Source organism: Ostrinia nubilalis, chromosome 16 (assembly GCF_963855985.1).
Source record: "Ostrinia nubilalis chromosome 16, ilOstNubi1.1, whole genome shotgun sequence".
Lineage (NCBI taxonomy): Eukaryota > Metazoa > Arthropoda > Insecta > Lepidoptera > Crambidae > Ostrinia > Ostrinia nubilalis.
Genome location: NC_087103.1, coordinates 13,016,698 through 13,033,894, shown reverse-complemented (window position 1 = coordinate 13,033,894; position 17,197 = coordinate 13,016,698). Strand labels below are relative to the sequence as shown.

The 17,197-nt window shown below is 40.1% G+C and overlaps 1 protein-coding gene across 1 annotated transcript; it reads left to right on the top strand.

Moving 5' to 3' along the window:
- Nucleotides 1-182: 182 nt before the first annotated feature.
- LOC135079558 (prostasin-like) lies at nucleotides 183-16,282 on the top strand. The gene is made up of 11 exons (XM_063974210.1): nucleotides 183-343; nucleotides 580-635; nucleotides 1,291-1,341; nucleotides 1,746-1,884; nucleotides 2,200-2,262; nucleotides 2,748-2,845; nucleotides 3,233-3,412; nucleotides 3,643-3,862; nucleotides 13,363-13,526; nucleotides 14,800-14,837; nucleotides 16,004-16,282. The coding sequence occupies exons 1-11, from the start codon at nucleotides 310-312 to the stop codon at nucleotides 16,167-16,169; spliced, it is 1,209 nt and encodes a 402-aa protein (XP_063830280.1). The 5' UTR covers nucleotides 183-309; the 3' UTR covers nucleotides 16,170-16,282.
- The last annotated feature ends 915 nt before the right edge of the window (nucleotides 16,283-17,197 follow it).

Here is a 17,197-nt window from a genome sequence, read left to right as displayed (position 1 = left end):
TATGTTCACCTCCTAACCAGTCTAAATAAAATCACGAAGTCCCCAAGATGATTCCCTCTACACCGTGAAAAGCATTCGTTGACTGGACTACAAGGACGCCGTGTCACCACCAGTGTCACGGTGATTACCCGAGGACAAGACTCGAACTGTAGAATACAGTTAGGTATTTATGTTTATTGTGCTTCGACGCCTCGAAACTTGTTTTCGACATGTTAATTTAGTATGTATTGCCTTTACCAGTGAATAGCACGTACACCTACAGTTTAAGTATTTTAAATAAGCAGATCCTTGTGAACTCTTAGTGTAGTCATGAGAAGTGTAGTGATTCTGTTTATGTTATTAGGTATTCTGGATTTTTACCAGTTAATTACATACTTTATGTGGCTTTTTAAGTGAAAGAACAACTTGACAATGCAGAATAACATAATGAGTGTTGTGTTGCTTTTTTAATTTCGATTAACTTTCGTATAGTACGAGTAGTTACTTTTTTGTTGCACTATGGCACCTATTAGAATTACCCACATAAGGTAGGTAAAATCACAAAACCGCAATTGAGTCGAACATTTATTTTGTTTGTAGTTGCAACCAATTGTTTCACTGCGGACGATGTGGAGACACTTCGAAGAGAGAAAAGAGTAAGTATCAAAATTAGAGAAATACTTTTAAATGACTATTTGGACTACCCGCGGACTGAGGCTGAGTTGCATTACCTAACATTGACCGTAACTATAACGATAACCGGCGTTTTTTTTATGGATTTTGACAGATTTTTCTCGTTTGTCAAAGTTAAAGTAAGATGGTGCAACCCAGCTTTAGACTTTGTCAGCCGATAGTTTAGTCTGGCTGTCAATCAGTATGAACAACATGTGTGAAAGTGCGCCCATTACACCGATTTGATAACGGCGATTCATATGCAGTAGAAGAACCGATCTAACTATCGGATGATAAAATGTCTGTAGTCTATAGGGGTTCTTGAGAGCCTCTTGTGAAGTCATCCTTCAAATGTTATAAATGCGAAAGTTTGGATGTTTGTATCTTTGTTACTCTTTCACGCAAAAACTACTGAATGGATTTTGATGAAACTTTACAGTATTATTGTTTATAAATTGTTTACATCAAAATTACATTATTTCTGTCAAATGTTACACAAAGATGAAATGAGACGACAGTTTTCCAAACTGTCAATCCTAGAGCCTGGTTAATAAAAGAGTTCAACAGTGGTATCCTATAGGAATGAAAGGTAGCATTAGTTTCCTTTGTATAGATAAATATTTTATTATTTGTTCATAGCAAGAGACAGGCTGGAATTGGGGCACTGACGGTGATGAAACACCATTGGATGTAAGTGACTTAATTATAATGTTTTATTTTATAAATTAAAACTTGTTTAATGTTGTTTAACGCAGGAGCGATCTTTGTGGAAATCCTTGGGGGAGGCCTTTGTCCAGCAGTGGACGTCTTTTGGCTGAAACGACGACGACGACGACGAACGACAACTAATGTTGTTTTGGAATAGGAATTTTTACTGTCGAAATTCCCAGAGGGTTTTACCTCAATGATTATGATTACTCGTTGGACCGGTTTTTTGGATTGCAAAAGATCATAGAGGTTAATTTTCCTTCCAGAAATTGAAAATCTTGTACGTTGACTTTGGGAACGAAACATTTTGGAAATTAGTGAAAATAAAAGATTTTTTCCGTAGCGTATAACAATTTTATTTTATTTTATGTTTGTTTCTATTTCAGAGGAATTCTGAAAGTCAGAAACTATCAACTGAGCCAACAACGCCGACGACTACAACTGTAGAGCCAAATCCTTGCCTGAATATGTACAAGCCTGAAGTGAAGGACTTTAACAGGCCAGGTCGAAGGCTCAGCGAAATGAGTTAGTACCTTTTTACCCTCGTCTGGGCATCTGCCTCTTTCTTTTTCTTATATTATATTCTATTTATGATCAAAGTCTGCCTCTATCTATTATTATATTGGAAAGTTCTTACAATACATTACTAGGCTAATTTCAGCATCAATATTTTGATGTTAAAATTAATAAACATAAATGTAGTAGAGCATTTATTTACCAAATGTAATCAATGCGTTAGGTGCCACGAGCAATAGTATGGATTCGTTAAATATTTAACGGAGACTAATTTACATTGAAATAATTTACTTCATTAATTAATTGACAATGCTGACTTTTCAGAATGCTATGAACACATCTATGACATTAAAGTTCGTGCGGAGACAAAAAAGAGTGAGGACGCATGTACGTATTGCTGTTGTTTTTGTGTTTAACATTATGTGGTAGAATGGCTTTTCTTCTCTTCTTGTCGTATTGACAACAAACCTATACAGTGTCAGCCCAATACTCCGCTACAAGAGTGGCGTTGTCAGAAGCCTTCGCTAAATCTTCCTGCGTGCAGTTGTTTGGGCAGCATGTGCTTCATTGACTGAGGAACCTGCGTCAGAAGTCTATTTAAAGACTTCCAGGTAAGCCAGAGGAGCTCATGTCCAGGTGCAGGACTCTCCGACTATGGCTCAGACTATGATCTCTGAAAAGAATAAAATTACAATGAAACTTGGCTTAATTTAATAAAATTAAATAACTACTTAAAGGTCAAAAGAAATAAACTATTTTGCAAACAAATAAAGCCAAATATAATATTGATACCGAATTGACAGTGTTTAGAAACTGATAGGACCTACCGTCTTATTTTTCACTGAGCTCACCAAAGACTTAAACATTTTCAGGTGTGGCCTACAATATTAGACACCCTGGTCCAATCGCCCTTGGAGGCCAATTTGCCATTGGAGGAAAAAGTGCGGAACCTGGAGAATTCCCTCACATGGTAAGAAAAAAAGCATACTAAGTGTACGTTACGTAACGTAACTTTATCTTAGTTAGTTAGTTAGTTTTGCAGGGCAATCGAATACCGCACTTAGCCTCATGATTGGGCCATTGTGCGCGATTTGTGGTTTATCTTCCTACTCCAACCACCCCAGATCCCCCCAGAAGGCGAGCAGCCCGTCTAGGCTGCTGCAGGCCTCCTGTAGCGACGATGGTGATCGAAGAAATTGAGCCCGTTGTTCTTCCACGCTACTGCACTCCATGAGCACATGCTGCGGTGTTTCTTCTATCTACTTCTACCTTTCTTCTACTATCTTCTTTTAACTTTATCTTATTCAAAGGCTGTTCTGGCATTTGCCAATTTCTGATACTTATTTTATCCTACCAGGGCGCCATAGGCTGGAAGGCGGCTGTAGGCACGTGGATCTTCAAATGCGGAGGTTCACTCATCAGCGACAAATTCGTGCTGACTGCTGCACATTGCACGAAGGCATCTGAGCGAGACACGAGTGTAGCCGATGTAGTGCCCAAGATCGTCAGATTGGGATCTAATAATATTGCTGATAGTGTAAGTTATCTTTCGATTCGATTACGCAGGGAAACTCCGAGCACAGCACGCTCCATCGTCCTTTGGGTGACCTAGAGCCTTCTTATGGGGCCAATTTAAAGTAAACGACTACGTCTCAGATCCGTATGTCATCACTGGCAATACACCCTGGTCAAAGTTTTTGTTTTGAGTGTAGATTTATCTTGGTTACTTTCTAAGTAAACCTTCTAAATAAATGTATTACTTTTCAGTATGCCAACGACTCGGTACCAGTCACGGCGATCATCAAGCGTATAATAGAGCATCCGAATTACAAAGCCCCAAAGAAGTATTACGACATAGCTCTGATGGAGTTGCAGAATCAAGTGCAATTTGACAACTACGTACAACCTGCTTGCCTTTGGAGTGGTGAGAGCAGTCCTTTGATTGGGCAGAAGGCGACATTGACCGGATGGGGTGTTGTTGAAACAGGTATGTAAGATACGGGGGCGCCACCGCCAGCATTGCACAGGTCACTACCACCCTCGGACGGGAACAGTTGTGTGCTCCCAGGTGCTTCTGTCGCCCCCCGTCCTGGGGGGCTTGTAGGGCCCGCCGTGTAGGCAGGCAATCGCCGGGAGGGGCTGTGGTAGAGAAGGCTTTGTCCGGAAACCCACAGTTTCCTCTTACTTATGGCGAGTGACGGAGCACCGGGGTCTTTTTAGTGGGTATGCCTCGTCCGTCTTACTTGGTGAGTCCCACATAACCTACACTGTCCCCGCAGGGTAGGTATGCTATTTAACGCATTTTTTCCCCGTGAAAAAAAAAAGGTATGGAAGATACAAGTATTATAAGATACAGGTATGAAAGATAGATATCAAACTAGGTCGATTCAGAATTAAGCTAAGTTCTGAATTAGGTTATGCTTCTTTAGGCTAAAATTATCTACTTGTAGAGTGGGTGCCAATTTATTGTGGCAATCTTGCATGCAAGTTAAGTTAAGTTACCTTAAAACTGAAATCCACGTGGATGAAACCGAGGGCAAAATCTAGTCAATAATAGTCTAGATCGTATGATGAGTTAATATAATAGGTTATTAACGGTATGTTTCTATTCTTAGTTGCCAATAAGGACAAAAACGAAGATGCGTTAAGTTCAGACAGATACATGTTGTATCTACCTAGTACTCACTGAATTCATTTTCCTTGTTAATCTGCATAAAACAATACAGGTTATTTTTAGATTATTAATGTTAGGTTTCATTAAAATTATCTATTTCCGAACGAATATTTATATTTTTATTACTGGCAACACCGTGCTAAATTTTAAAAACTACGGTCGATGGAATAAAGCCTTGTTTTCACTAGTGCGCACAAAGTGCCCCCTAGTGGAAACAAGGCTAAAACTTAAATATTTTTATTGGCAACACCGGCTGCTAAATTGAGGAGGGATAAAAACATGGCGAATCGAATCACTTTTGCTGGAGCCGTTGTCGTGGACAGACGTGCCTGGAACCTGTAACGAGTATCTGAAGAAAATAGAAGTCTACTTGGAAAATAATGTGAGTTTTATTACATTTCAGAAGTGGCATGTACCCACTTACAGTATTTTTTATTTATTTCTTATTTTTGCACTTTAATTACTTACGTAGGTAGCTGAAAACATTTCTTTTTGCATTTTATAACACTTTAAAACTAAATATTGGTATTTATTACAGTTTTAATTTTTAGAAAACTTGAAAGGTCATTCGAAGGTCATTTTTGTTAACTTGTATAATGAGACCTGTGCTCAGTATGGGGTCTACGGGGGCCAAAATTTTGTTATTTTTGCGCTAGGACGCACCGTTTTCGAGATAACAGGATATCAAGTATTTAATAAAGGACAAATACATAGCTTACGTTTTCGAGTTTCAGAATAATGCCGCACGATGATGAATTACCACCGCTGCGCCGTTTGAAGACGCCTGAAAAACAAACAGCTGGTGGTAGCCGAGAATCGATGCGACGCAGTCGCAGCCGTACTCGCCGAGGGAGCCGGGGCTACCGTAGCCGAAGCCACCGCAGCCGAAGCCGACTGAGAAGTACGGAACGTGACAGAAGTTTACTTAAGAAGGATGTAGACCTAGAACGTGAACGTCAACGCATACGGGACCTGGAGGACCAACTACGGAGAGAACGGAGCCAGCTGCACCGGATGGCATCGGAAAGGGAGAGCCGCGGCCGCAACTATCATCGTGAGCAGCAACGTCGGGGAGAACGAGAAAGTGAGGAGCGACGCGCACGCAGGGGTACCCGCCGGTCGCGCAGCTCGGAGTTTCGCCGGGCACGCATCGGAGAATTCATCGAGGATGGCGCCCCAGCTCAGAAGTCTAAAAGGTCAGAAAGCCCAACTTTTTCTGCTAGGGACGTGATTAATATGATAAATTCACTTAGTAACGTTAAGAATCAGTCTCAGCCGTCCACCCTACCCACTCAGATGCATAGTAACAATATACACTCTAAAAATATTCTGCCAGACTTTGACCCTTCTTCAAAGAGTCAACGCATAGATATTTGGCTTAAGAAGGTGAATGAGTGTGCTACGGTGTACGGCTGGGATGAAAAAACAGTAATTCATTTCGCGATGCAAAAACTCCAAGGATTGGCTAAAACGTGGTACGAAAGTTTAAATTCCATATTATTTAGTTGGACTGAGTGGCAACAAAAACTTTTGAATGCTTTTCCTTTCGAACAGAATTATGGCCAATCCTTGGAGGATATGCTGAAAAGAAAGAGTAGGTACAATGAACCCCTAGAAGTATATTTTTATGAAAAGTTGGCCCTGTTAAACCAGTGTGACATTGAAGGCAAGCGAGCGGTAGACTGTATTATACATGGGTTAACCGATAAAACTATGCGATCTAGTGCTAATGCATTACGTTGTACGCAACCCGAACAGTTACTTCAATTCTTAATGAGTAATAAAGAAAGCCAGCAACCGTTTGACCGCAATAACTTTAAAACTAGATCTAACGATTCGAGGAATAGCTCCCTTCTCCGCCCAATCAAGCCTAGTGGCAATAATACACAGTTATACTGCTTTAACTGCAAGGAAAATGGACACCCATACTTAAAATGTCCGAAACCACTAATTCAATGTACGAAGTGTCGTAGAATAGGCCACAAGTCAGATAATTGTACAAATAGATCTGAACACGTTGGTACTAATGATAGTGTAGTTCCCGCACGCAAGACAATGAGCATTTCAATGTCAGGGACCAACTCAAAATTTATTAAGGAATGTAGGGTAAATGACATCCCATTTAAATCTTTTATTGACTTCGGCAGTGAAGTTACGTTACTTTCACAATCTATTGCAACAACTTTAGGGTTGTCGTGTGACAATACTTGTTCTACACCGCTTAAGGGTTTTGGCAATAACATAATTCAGTCGTTAGGTAGTGTTGAAGTGAATGTCAACATTGATGGTGTGGATGCGCGTGTGAAATGTCACCTAGTTGATGATAAATTACTTGATTATCCGTTGCTGGTGGGACAATCTTATACTGAACAGCCGCATATTGTTGTATATAAGGACGCACAACAATTAAAGTTCACAAACGTAGCCACCGAGCTTCCATTCTCAAATACCGATATCATGGAAAATACCTCTATTACAGTTTACAGCATGACTAGTAGCAATATTTACGGTCCAGCTGCCGTTAGGGCATGTACAAACTCGATCACAAATGGAACCATCTTGTTAAATACTAGGATAGTGGGGAAACCCACCCAACAATTTAAGATCAATGGGGGTGTGTACGAAGTAAGAGGAGGAAAGCTCTATGTGTACATAACTCCTGTATCAAAGAGTTGTCAGTTTCGCGAAGGGGTTATATTCGGGAGGGGTATTAAAGTCAATGTGGTAAAACGCCTTACGCGTGTGACTAATGATGTCGCTCAAACACAAAACAATGTCATAGACATCGAGCAGGTTCATATAGGCAGTACAATTAGCGACGAACACAAACAAAAATTACTACAACTATTGAGGGAATATGAACATTGTTTTGCGTCATCTTTGAAAGAATTAGGGTGCACTAATATCACCGAAATGCACATAGAATTGAATAGTAAGCGGCCCGTAGTATATCGACCGTATAGATTGTCTCACAAGGAACGTGAACAGGTTAGGGAAATGATTGGAGAAATGTTAGAGGCAGGGATTGTACGAGAGTCGGTTTCGGAATATGCCAGTCCTATTATTCTGGTGCGAAAGAAAGATGGACGACAAAGGTTGTGTGTTGACTATAGGCAGCTAAACTCTATAACTGTGAAAGAACGGTACCCAATGCCAGTGATAGAAGACGAGATTGCGAGGCTGTCAGGACAGGCATATTTCGTATCGTTAGACATGTCTTCTGGCTATTATCAGGTGCCTTTATCAGATGACTCTAAACAGCTGACGTCGTTTGTCACCCCGGATGGGCAATACGAATTTAACCGTATGCCCTTCGGGCTGGCAAACGCGCCGGCGGTTTTTCAACGAATGATGAATAAAGTTTTAGGGTCAGCTAGATTTTCTGAAGCAACTGCTTATATTGATGACATTTTAATATACGGAAAAAGTGTGGATGAATGCTTGGAAAGACTGGAGAGAGTCCTACGATTAATAGAGGAAGCAGATCTGAAATTAAATTTGTCGAAGTGCGATTTCCTTAAAACCAAAATCAATTATTTAGGATATGAGATCAGTTCAGAGGGTATACGACCTGGTGATAAGAAAATTCAATCCGTAGTCGATTTTCCATGTCCCACTAATGTGCACGCGGTCCGCCAATTTTTAGGGCTAGTAAGCTACTTTAGGAAGTTTATTCGCAATTTTGCCGCACTAGCGCATCCCCTAAACAAATTGCTTAAAAAGGACGCAGAATGGGTATGGACTGAGGACCAACAGGCAGCGTTTCAGACTCTCAAGGATAGGTTAGTCCATAGGCCCATACTAGCTAACTTTGACCCAACTGCTGTGACAGAATTACACACTGACGCCAGCAGGGTTGGTATAGGTGGAATTCTGTTACAGAAGTCTAGTGATGGTGACAGTTTTCAGCCCGTGGCGTATTACAGCCGCCAAACGTCACCAGAGGAAAAGAACTTCCATGCTTTTGAGTTGGAAACGCTGGCTGTGGTGTGCTCCCTAAAGAAATTCAGAGTGTATCTGTTAGGGCAAAACTTCAAAATAGTTACGGACTGTAGCGCTTTGCGCTCAACATTTTCCAAGCGTGATCTGATTCCACGCATAGCCCGTTGGTGGCTCTTATTACAAGAATTTCAATGTAACATTGAATATAGGGCAGGCACCAAAATGGCTCATGTGGACGCGTTGTCTCGTAACCCCACTGAACACTCTTATGTGACAACAGAGACAGATCCATATCCAAGCGTCATGCAAATCACGGGTCAGGACTGGCTTCAAACTTTGCAACTAGGAGACTCTGAACTTAATCGAATTCGTAATATCATCGATTCTAACATGGATATAGATGGTCTAAAATATATAAAAGACAACTATCTGATTAGGGACAATAAACCAATAAACTATATAAGTGTGTAAATGGGGACAAAACAGATTTGCGCTGGGTGGTGCCCAAAGGGGCAAGGTGGCAAGTTTGTCGTATGAATCACGACGAAATTGGACATTTTGGTATCGAGAAGACTCTAGAACGAATTAAGAAAACATACTGGTTTCCCAAAATGTCCAAATTCGTCAAAAAGTACGTTCAGGCTTGTATAGAATGTGCGTATTCTAAAAAGGTTAGTACGAATGAGGGACAGTTGCATACTATACCTAAAGTAGAAGTTCCTTTCCATACTGTACATATAGACCACCTTGGGCCCTTTGTGCGATCCAATAGAGGGAATTCATATCTCCTTGTTGTGGTCGACTCTTTTACAAAATTCATATTTATCAGGCCTGTCCGTAATACTAAGACTCAAACCGCAATCAGAGTACTCGAAGATATATTCTATACGTTTCGTAATCCAGACAGAATAATAAGTGATCGTGGAACGTGTTTTACTTCGCACGCCTTTAAGAAATTTTGTCTGGATAAGGGGATTCGACATGTTCTGAATGCGGTTGCGAGTCCGAGGTCTAACGGGCAAGTGGAACGGTGCAATCGCACTATTATTAGCTCTTTGACTGCCCAGAATCTTAACTTTGATGAGAAAGTCTGGGATGACAAAATAGGTAGAGTGCAATGGGGAATGAATAACACTCGTCAGAAAACTACAGGTAGGACGCCGGCAGAGATTATGTTTGGGCCAAGTATGAACTCTGAATTAGATCCTAGAATGAATGAGATTGTGCATGAGACTCGTGAAAATACGGATTTGACAACTATACGGGAATCGGTTAAAGATAGGATTGATGAGGAACAGGAAAAACAAAAAAAAGCTTACGATAAAAATCGACGTCCAGCTAGGATATATAAGGAGGGAGAACTTGTTAAAATTACTCGAACATGCTTCTCGAATGACGGAAAGAGCAAAAAACTGATGTCTCCTTATATTGGACCTTACCGAGTAGTAACTGTGTTAGGCAACGATCGATATCGGTTAGCTTCTATACCTGGTCTGAGCAGTACTAGGAACAAACGCCAGACTACCGTCGCTGCTGATAGAATGTTACCCTGGGTTCACGTAGCCGCTTTAGATGTAAATGAGGGCAATGAGGATAAGGATGCTGAAGATAATAGTTCTATTGCGAGTGACACTGAAAGTAATCATTAGTTTGTTTATTAATATATTGTATACTTATAGTACTTAATGTAAGTAATTGTTTTTATTGTACATGTAAATAATTATAAAAAGAAAGGGGAGATTTGAAATGAAATGAATGAAATGAATCATTTATTTACTTTTGATGAACTTAAATTTTTATTATTTTATTATAAACAAGAATATTCATACTAATAATTTCCATCTCACCGGTGATTTTACTTTATTATTAGCGTACTAAATCGGATAAGCTGTATTGCGTACTTAACTGATTGACCACTTTACAAATTGATAATAGTAAACATGTTTTCTAATTCTGTACGTTTATGCAGATATGTGCTAGGTAACAATTATTGTTTGTAGCGCTCTTGCTCTTAGTCATTTACCTTGTTAGAAGTTCTAAATAAAAAGGGGTTGTTTTAATTACGTTTAATAAGTTTGGAGAACACATTTAGTTACGCATGAAAGATTTGTTTTGTTAGTGGAATTAATAAGTTATACATATATCTACTACATTACATATAAGGTAAATGTGATTGGATAATAAATAATGAATAAATAAATAATATATAGGTCGCTACTTGAGTTAATGAATAAACTATAATAAATAAAAACAAGTAATGGATAGTTTGATTTTAAGTAAAGATGAAATAGTCATGAGAAAGAGGATTCAGCTTTAAATAACTTGGTTTTAAACGACATTAGTTACAATGAAACTTGCAAGAAGGATGGTTTGCAAGATGTTCATTTGTTAATGATTTATTGTAACTTGCAAGAAGGAGGGTTTGCAAGATGTTCATTTGATATTATTTATTGTAACTTGCAAGACGGAGGGTTTGCAAGATATTCAGTTTTAATTATTATTGTTCTGAATGACATTGGTTACAATGAATCTTGCAAGAAGGAGGGTTTGCAAGCTATTCATTTGTAAATTATTTATTGTAACTTGCAAGAAGGAGGGTTTGCAAGATAATAAGACTTATGATGTTGTAACTTGCAAGAAGGAGGGTTTGCAAGGTTCTATTATGATTTGATAACTAGTACATTTTGAAATAATAAATATAATTCATAACATTGTTAGGTGATTCGATTGGCCATGTGTTAGGTTTGCCAGTGCATGAGGACATGCACTGCGTCAGGATGGACGAGTGTTAGGTTTCATTAAAATTTTCTATTTCCGAACGAATATTTATATTTTTATTACTGGCAACACCGTGCTAAATTTTAAAAACTACGGTCGATGGAATAAAGCCTTGTTTTCACTAGTGCGCACAAAGTGCCCCCTAGTGGAAACAAGGCTAAAACTTAAATATTTTTATTGGCAACACCGGCTGCTAAATTGAGGAGGGATAAAAACATGGCGAATCGAATCACTTTTGCTGGAGCCGTTGTCGTGGACAGACGTGCCTGGAACCTGTAACGAGTATCTGAAGAAAATAGAAGTCTACTTGGAAAATAATGTGAGTTTTATTACATTAAGTATGAATATTTTTCCTTGTCATACTTGAAAGTCTGGTTTTTGCAATAAGTAACCATGTTTATTGGGGTCATTATCACTAAAATTATATTGTCCTTGTATACTGACAGCGTCAGCATCAGGCTACATACACATTGTTGTTGAAAAATCGGCCTTATTACACTTTAATAAGGTACAAGTGTTTCTTGTCCGTACATTTGTGTTGGAAACTTAACTCGTCCGGCTCGCTTGCCCTGTATATTGAGGAAAGATAGTTCAAAACTAGTAAGGTAATTTAATTTAAATAAGTGAATGACCTTTTAGGCTGGGTTGCACCATCTTACTTCAACTTTAACAAATGGCAAATATCTGTCAAACTCTATACAAGAAACACTGGTTATCGTTATAGCTACGCGTAGCTACGGTTAAAGTAAGATGGCCACCACCAGTCCCCACCTAACTTTAACGGTAACTATGACGATAACCGGTGCTTTTTGTATGGAATTTGACAGATTTTTGACGTTTGTCAAAGTTAAAGTATGATGGTGCAACCCAGCCTTAGTATGTAAACATTCATGGTATTATTGTTATTAAAAATTAAATGTCATTTCCATACTAAGGCTGAGTTGAACAAGTGTTCAACGATAGTTTAACTTTTTAAGCCCCAGAGTTTTGTAAACTAGAAGTTCGAACTTGTGTAAGAAGGTAGATAAGAAACGTATGTTCTATAATTCCTACTTTTTATTTTAACTGACAATTCAAATATCTTCTTAGCAGATTAAAGGATAGAGTATATTTTGGATTTAAGGGCCTGTTAGGCGGATATCACACTGCGCCGCGCTCCGCCGCGGAGCGCGGGGCGACAGATTTAATCATTGCATGCAAGTACCTCAGTTTGTATAGAAAACACGCGCGGCACTTCACACTGACAACGCGTCCGCGCGCGTGATTTCTTATATGAAAATCACGCGTTTCGCGGCGGAGCGCGGCGCAGTGTGATAACCGCCTTAGAGCTGTAATAATAACGTTTAAACACAAGATGATTATACAATCGTGACTTCGTGTAAGTCCTTGAAATTATACGAGTATTATTATTGGAAGAGGTACAGTTATTAAAATAAACACTGCATCTTCATATTCTTAGTTGCATCTTATGATTCTGTAGTAAATAATAAATCAAAGCAACCAAGGGAGTGTTTCTTTATGAGATCGAATCAGAAATGAGGAGATCCGTAAACGAACTAAAGTCGCTGACATAGCCCGACAATTAGATTAGCAAGCTGAAGTGGTAATGGGCAGGGCATATAGAACGCAGAACTGACGGCCGATGGAGCAGCAAGGTTTTGGAGTGGAGGCCGCGTACCGGAAAACGCAGGCCACTACAAACCGGGTAACATGGAAAGCATTGGGGGAGGCCTATGTTTAGCAGTGGTCCTATGGCTGAGATGATGATGATGATGATGATGAACCAAGGGAGACATATGCGAACATCAGGCCTCCCCAACCTGTCTAGCCAGCCATCGTAGGGAGTGTAGGCCAAACTCTTCATTTGCTTCTGATAAATTGGACGACATCATAAAGGTAGCAGGAAGGCGCTGGACGCAGGCCGCTACCAACTGGGCAGCATGGAAAGCATTGGGGGAGGCCTATGTTCAGCAGTGGACGTCCTATGGCTGAGATGATGATGATGATGATGAAATTGGAGAGGATCGTGTTCCTGCAGGAAAGACTAAAACCTGATGATTGTGATGTGCCTAAAATGTCTAATTATTTTCCAGTCAGCAGAACAACGGCTCCAGACCTTCAAGCGGCGGTGGTGGATGTCTTCGAATCGGAGCTGTGTGATAAACTGCTGAAGCCTTCCTGCAACCGGCACTGGTGCGGGATGCAGGATCACCAGCTCTGCGCGGGGAAACTGGCTGGCGGTGTTGATGCTTGCCAGGTATGTATTTTTAATTATGGCTTTTACATAGGGTGTCCCATTATTTGCATATTATGGTGCGTCCACACTGGGTGCACGCACTCGCGCGGCACGCTGGTCATCCTGCTTACCCTGCTCTTGAGTAAGCCCAGTGTTCACCATTACATCATTCAGAGGTAGATGGGCCTACTACTAGGTGGACCAAAGATCTGGTGAAGGTCGCGGGAGGTGCCTGGATGCGGGAGACGGTCGTTGTGGAAATCCTCGAGGAAGGCCTTTGTCCAGCAGTGGACGACATTATGCTGGAATGATCGAACGAACGAGATGGGCCTAAAGATGATGTCCATATGAAATTTTAACGAGTTTTGAAACTTGCCTAGTCTTTCAGCTTCCTGTGAAATTAGAATTAAAATGGTCCTAATAAAGGTCGATAATATGAAGTGATGTTGCACTGTCTTGTTTTATTTCTGTTCACGAACACACAAAACAAGGTAGCAACTTTTGGTAGGTATTCCAATAAGGTTCGATTTGCATCACTACACAAAACAGTCCACATTATTCTCGTTAAAATTGCTAAAATATTTCTGATTCACAATGGACATGACACGTGACTTCACAAGCTAAATGTGTATTTTAAAAATACCTGTTCCAAAACGAACGCGAATATTCATACAAACAAACTTCAGAGGTATTAGATGACGCGTACTTACTCGCGTTTACGTGAATGGAATGTATCGGCCTCCGTAACGCGTGCGTTACGTGGTAAGGGTTAGAAATGGGAGCCACGTATGAATATGAACATAGGTAAATGCTAAAAAACTTCATATTAACACACGAAGTTACAGTGCGCTTTTTTAATACAGTTTTATAATAAAAAAAAGACAAATTATATTATGATCAACACACTCTTTAGGAATGAAAAAAGCAGAATAATGTCATGGTACGAACTAAAATAACTATCTAAGAAAGCCAATTAAAAAAAAATACAGAATTTCCCATACAATATTGTCTTGACAAGATCACAATGATCTTACTCGTAACATTACAACAAACATGGGGGTGATTCAGAATAACCTAGGCACTGCTTTTGAGGTAGGTCGACCGACGATCTGGTGAAGGTCGCGGGAGGTGCCTGGATGTGGGCGGCGCAGGAGCGGTCATTTTGGAAATCCTTGGTGGATGCCTTTGTCCAGTGAACGTCATATGACTGAAACGAACGAACGAATGAACTACTTTTGAAGACACTCCATACAACATTTGTCATGCAAACCACTCATACCTATTTTCTTTCCAGGGTGACTCAGGAGGGCCTCTTCCTCAGATCATAGAAAGAGAATAGATATGAAGTCGCGCGTAACTACAACGAGAACCAGTGTCCCCACATTTCCCCCACCACAGCTCCCACACACACATTCAACTGTGTAAAAACAAAGCGACTGAGAGTCTACGACAACATGTGCAACCGGCTTAAAAGTGCTGTGATTGGCCAGAAGGCGTGCCTTATGGCCAATCAATGGCCGCGTGATGTGACGCACACTTTGAAAACTAGTGAGAGAACAAAGATAAAATGAAGTCGACAAGATATCGATACTTTAAATCGCTAGGGGCAAGGCTCGAAACTGGTTTCACAAAATGATTATGTATGAAAACCTTTTTATTATTATACGTTATTATTAACTACTATCACGCATTTACTTTTTAACCGCTTGAGTCCCAGACGGCATTAATTAATGTCATAACTATTGATTATCTATTGTGTCTAGATTCGCGGGCCTTGAAGGATTAATTATGGCGATCTGCGTACCGCATATGTTTATCAAAAATAATGCCTATATTAGGCTTTCAACTAGCTCTTATAGTAATTACATAGTTGACAGTTACTAATTACTTCTACTGTTATTATTTTTTTTGTAAAATCTTATAATCGCAAGTAACACATAATTTTTTTTATAAAATTACAAAATAGAAAATTATAATTTACTTCTATTTATCGATAATAGGAAACCGCATTAGAACACGAGCACGGCACTATGTTACGACCGGCACATGCGGCCGTACTGTGTATTTTCACACGACAGTGGATATCGGAAGAAATTAAATACATCGCGCAGTAGTTGAGCATGACATAAAGTGGTTGCTAACTAAATCGTCAATGTACAAGTGTGTTAGAATTTTTATCACCACTGATTTCGATATCGCAGTAACTGTTACGGCACTGAATTCGTTCGTAAAAATGTTAAGTTTTTTTTATTTATAACCAAAATACCAATGGATTTGCAATACTTACATGTAGTAAATGACTCCATTGTTCCTGTAGTTCTTCGTTTCACTTGTTTTATTGCACGTAACGACGCATTATCCAAAAAATTCGGAGAACATTTCCTTAGTACGACTGAATCGCGACTAACCTAGCTACGCGGCCGATGTTCGTTTCTGGGCATATCGCGGAGACACGCGCCACGCCCCCGTTTCACATCTATTCCCTTCTATGATCTGAGGCCTCTTCAGATAAAGATCCCACTCCCCCCCACCACCACTGGGCGGATGTATTATATCGTGGGCGTGACGTCATTCGGCATCGGCTGCGCGCTGCCCAATCTTCCGGGCATCTACACCCGCGTGTCCAGCTTCATCGACTGGGTCGAAGATATTGTTTGGAAATAAAGTATTTATTTTAAGGTGAATTGTACCTATTTTGGAGTTTACTGTAAGTTATTTGTATCAAATATTCAGAGTTTTAATAAGAGAAAATACACGAAAGAAATAAGTAACATTTACCTCACAGATTATTTGTTTGAATTTATCGAATCAAGTCTCTTAGTTATCTTCGTGATTTTAGCAATTGGAACACCACTTCTGGAATCTCCTTCAAGAAACAACATAAAGCACAATCTCCTCCTTTGTCTTAACCCTTCTTTCGTAAGGTCGTCTTTTCATCGACGCTCCTTGCGTTCTGCTCAATTGACTGTCGTAAAGTGGTCTCTGCGGAGGCCTATGTTCAGCAGTGGACGTTCTGTGGCTGAAATGATGATGACTGATGATGATGAAAGTAGGTAGTCTCTGACGATAGGCATTTCGATCTTTCTTATATCCTAAGCAATCGCAACGCAGGCCGCTACCAATCTATCAACATGGAACGCATTGGAGGAGGTCTATGTTCAGCAGTGGACGGAGTTCGAACTGAAACTATTTTTTTTTATCCACAACGAGGATGCTCTTGGCCTGTATCTCACCTGATGGTAAGTGACGATCAGGCTGAAGGTGGAAGCGAGCTTCACCCGGAAACCTCAACCACGGAGGAACTGGCTAATTCAAAATCATCAAGAAGCATTCATCTTGGATTAATAGGCTCATATCCATTCCTTTTTCTTTCCCCCCATCACTCGTGAGCTTCCCGTGACAGTTAATCTCGTATGTAGATGCGCACAAGATAGCATTTGAAAAACCTTCACTACCCTCCACTAAAATCCCGCATTATGTGCCGCCGCTCAGTACAAATAGCACAGCTTACGGGAATCTATTGCAGATCTCAGTCGACGTTTGTCACTACAGAACGTCACCATAAGTTAACTTTAAACTGTTTACAGCAGCTGTTTTATCTTGCTAGAAATCTGTTGCCGTAGAGAGCTTATAGACGAGCGACAAGTTGGCGACTGCTTGCGACTTATCAACCCGGAAAGAGATGACTGTTT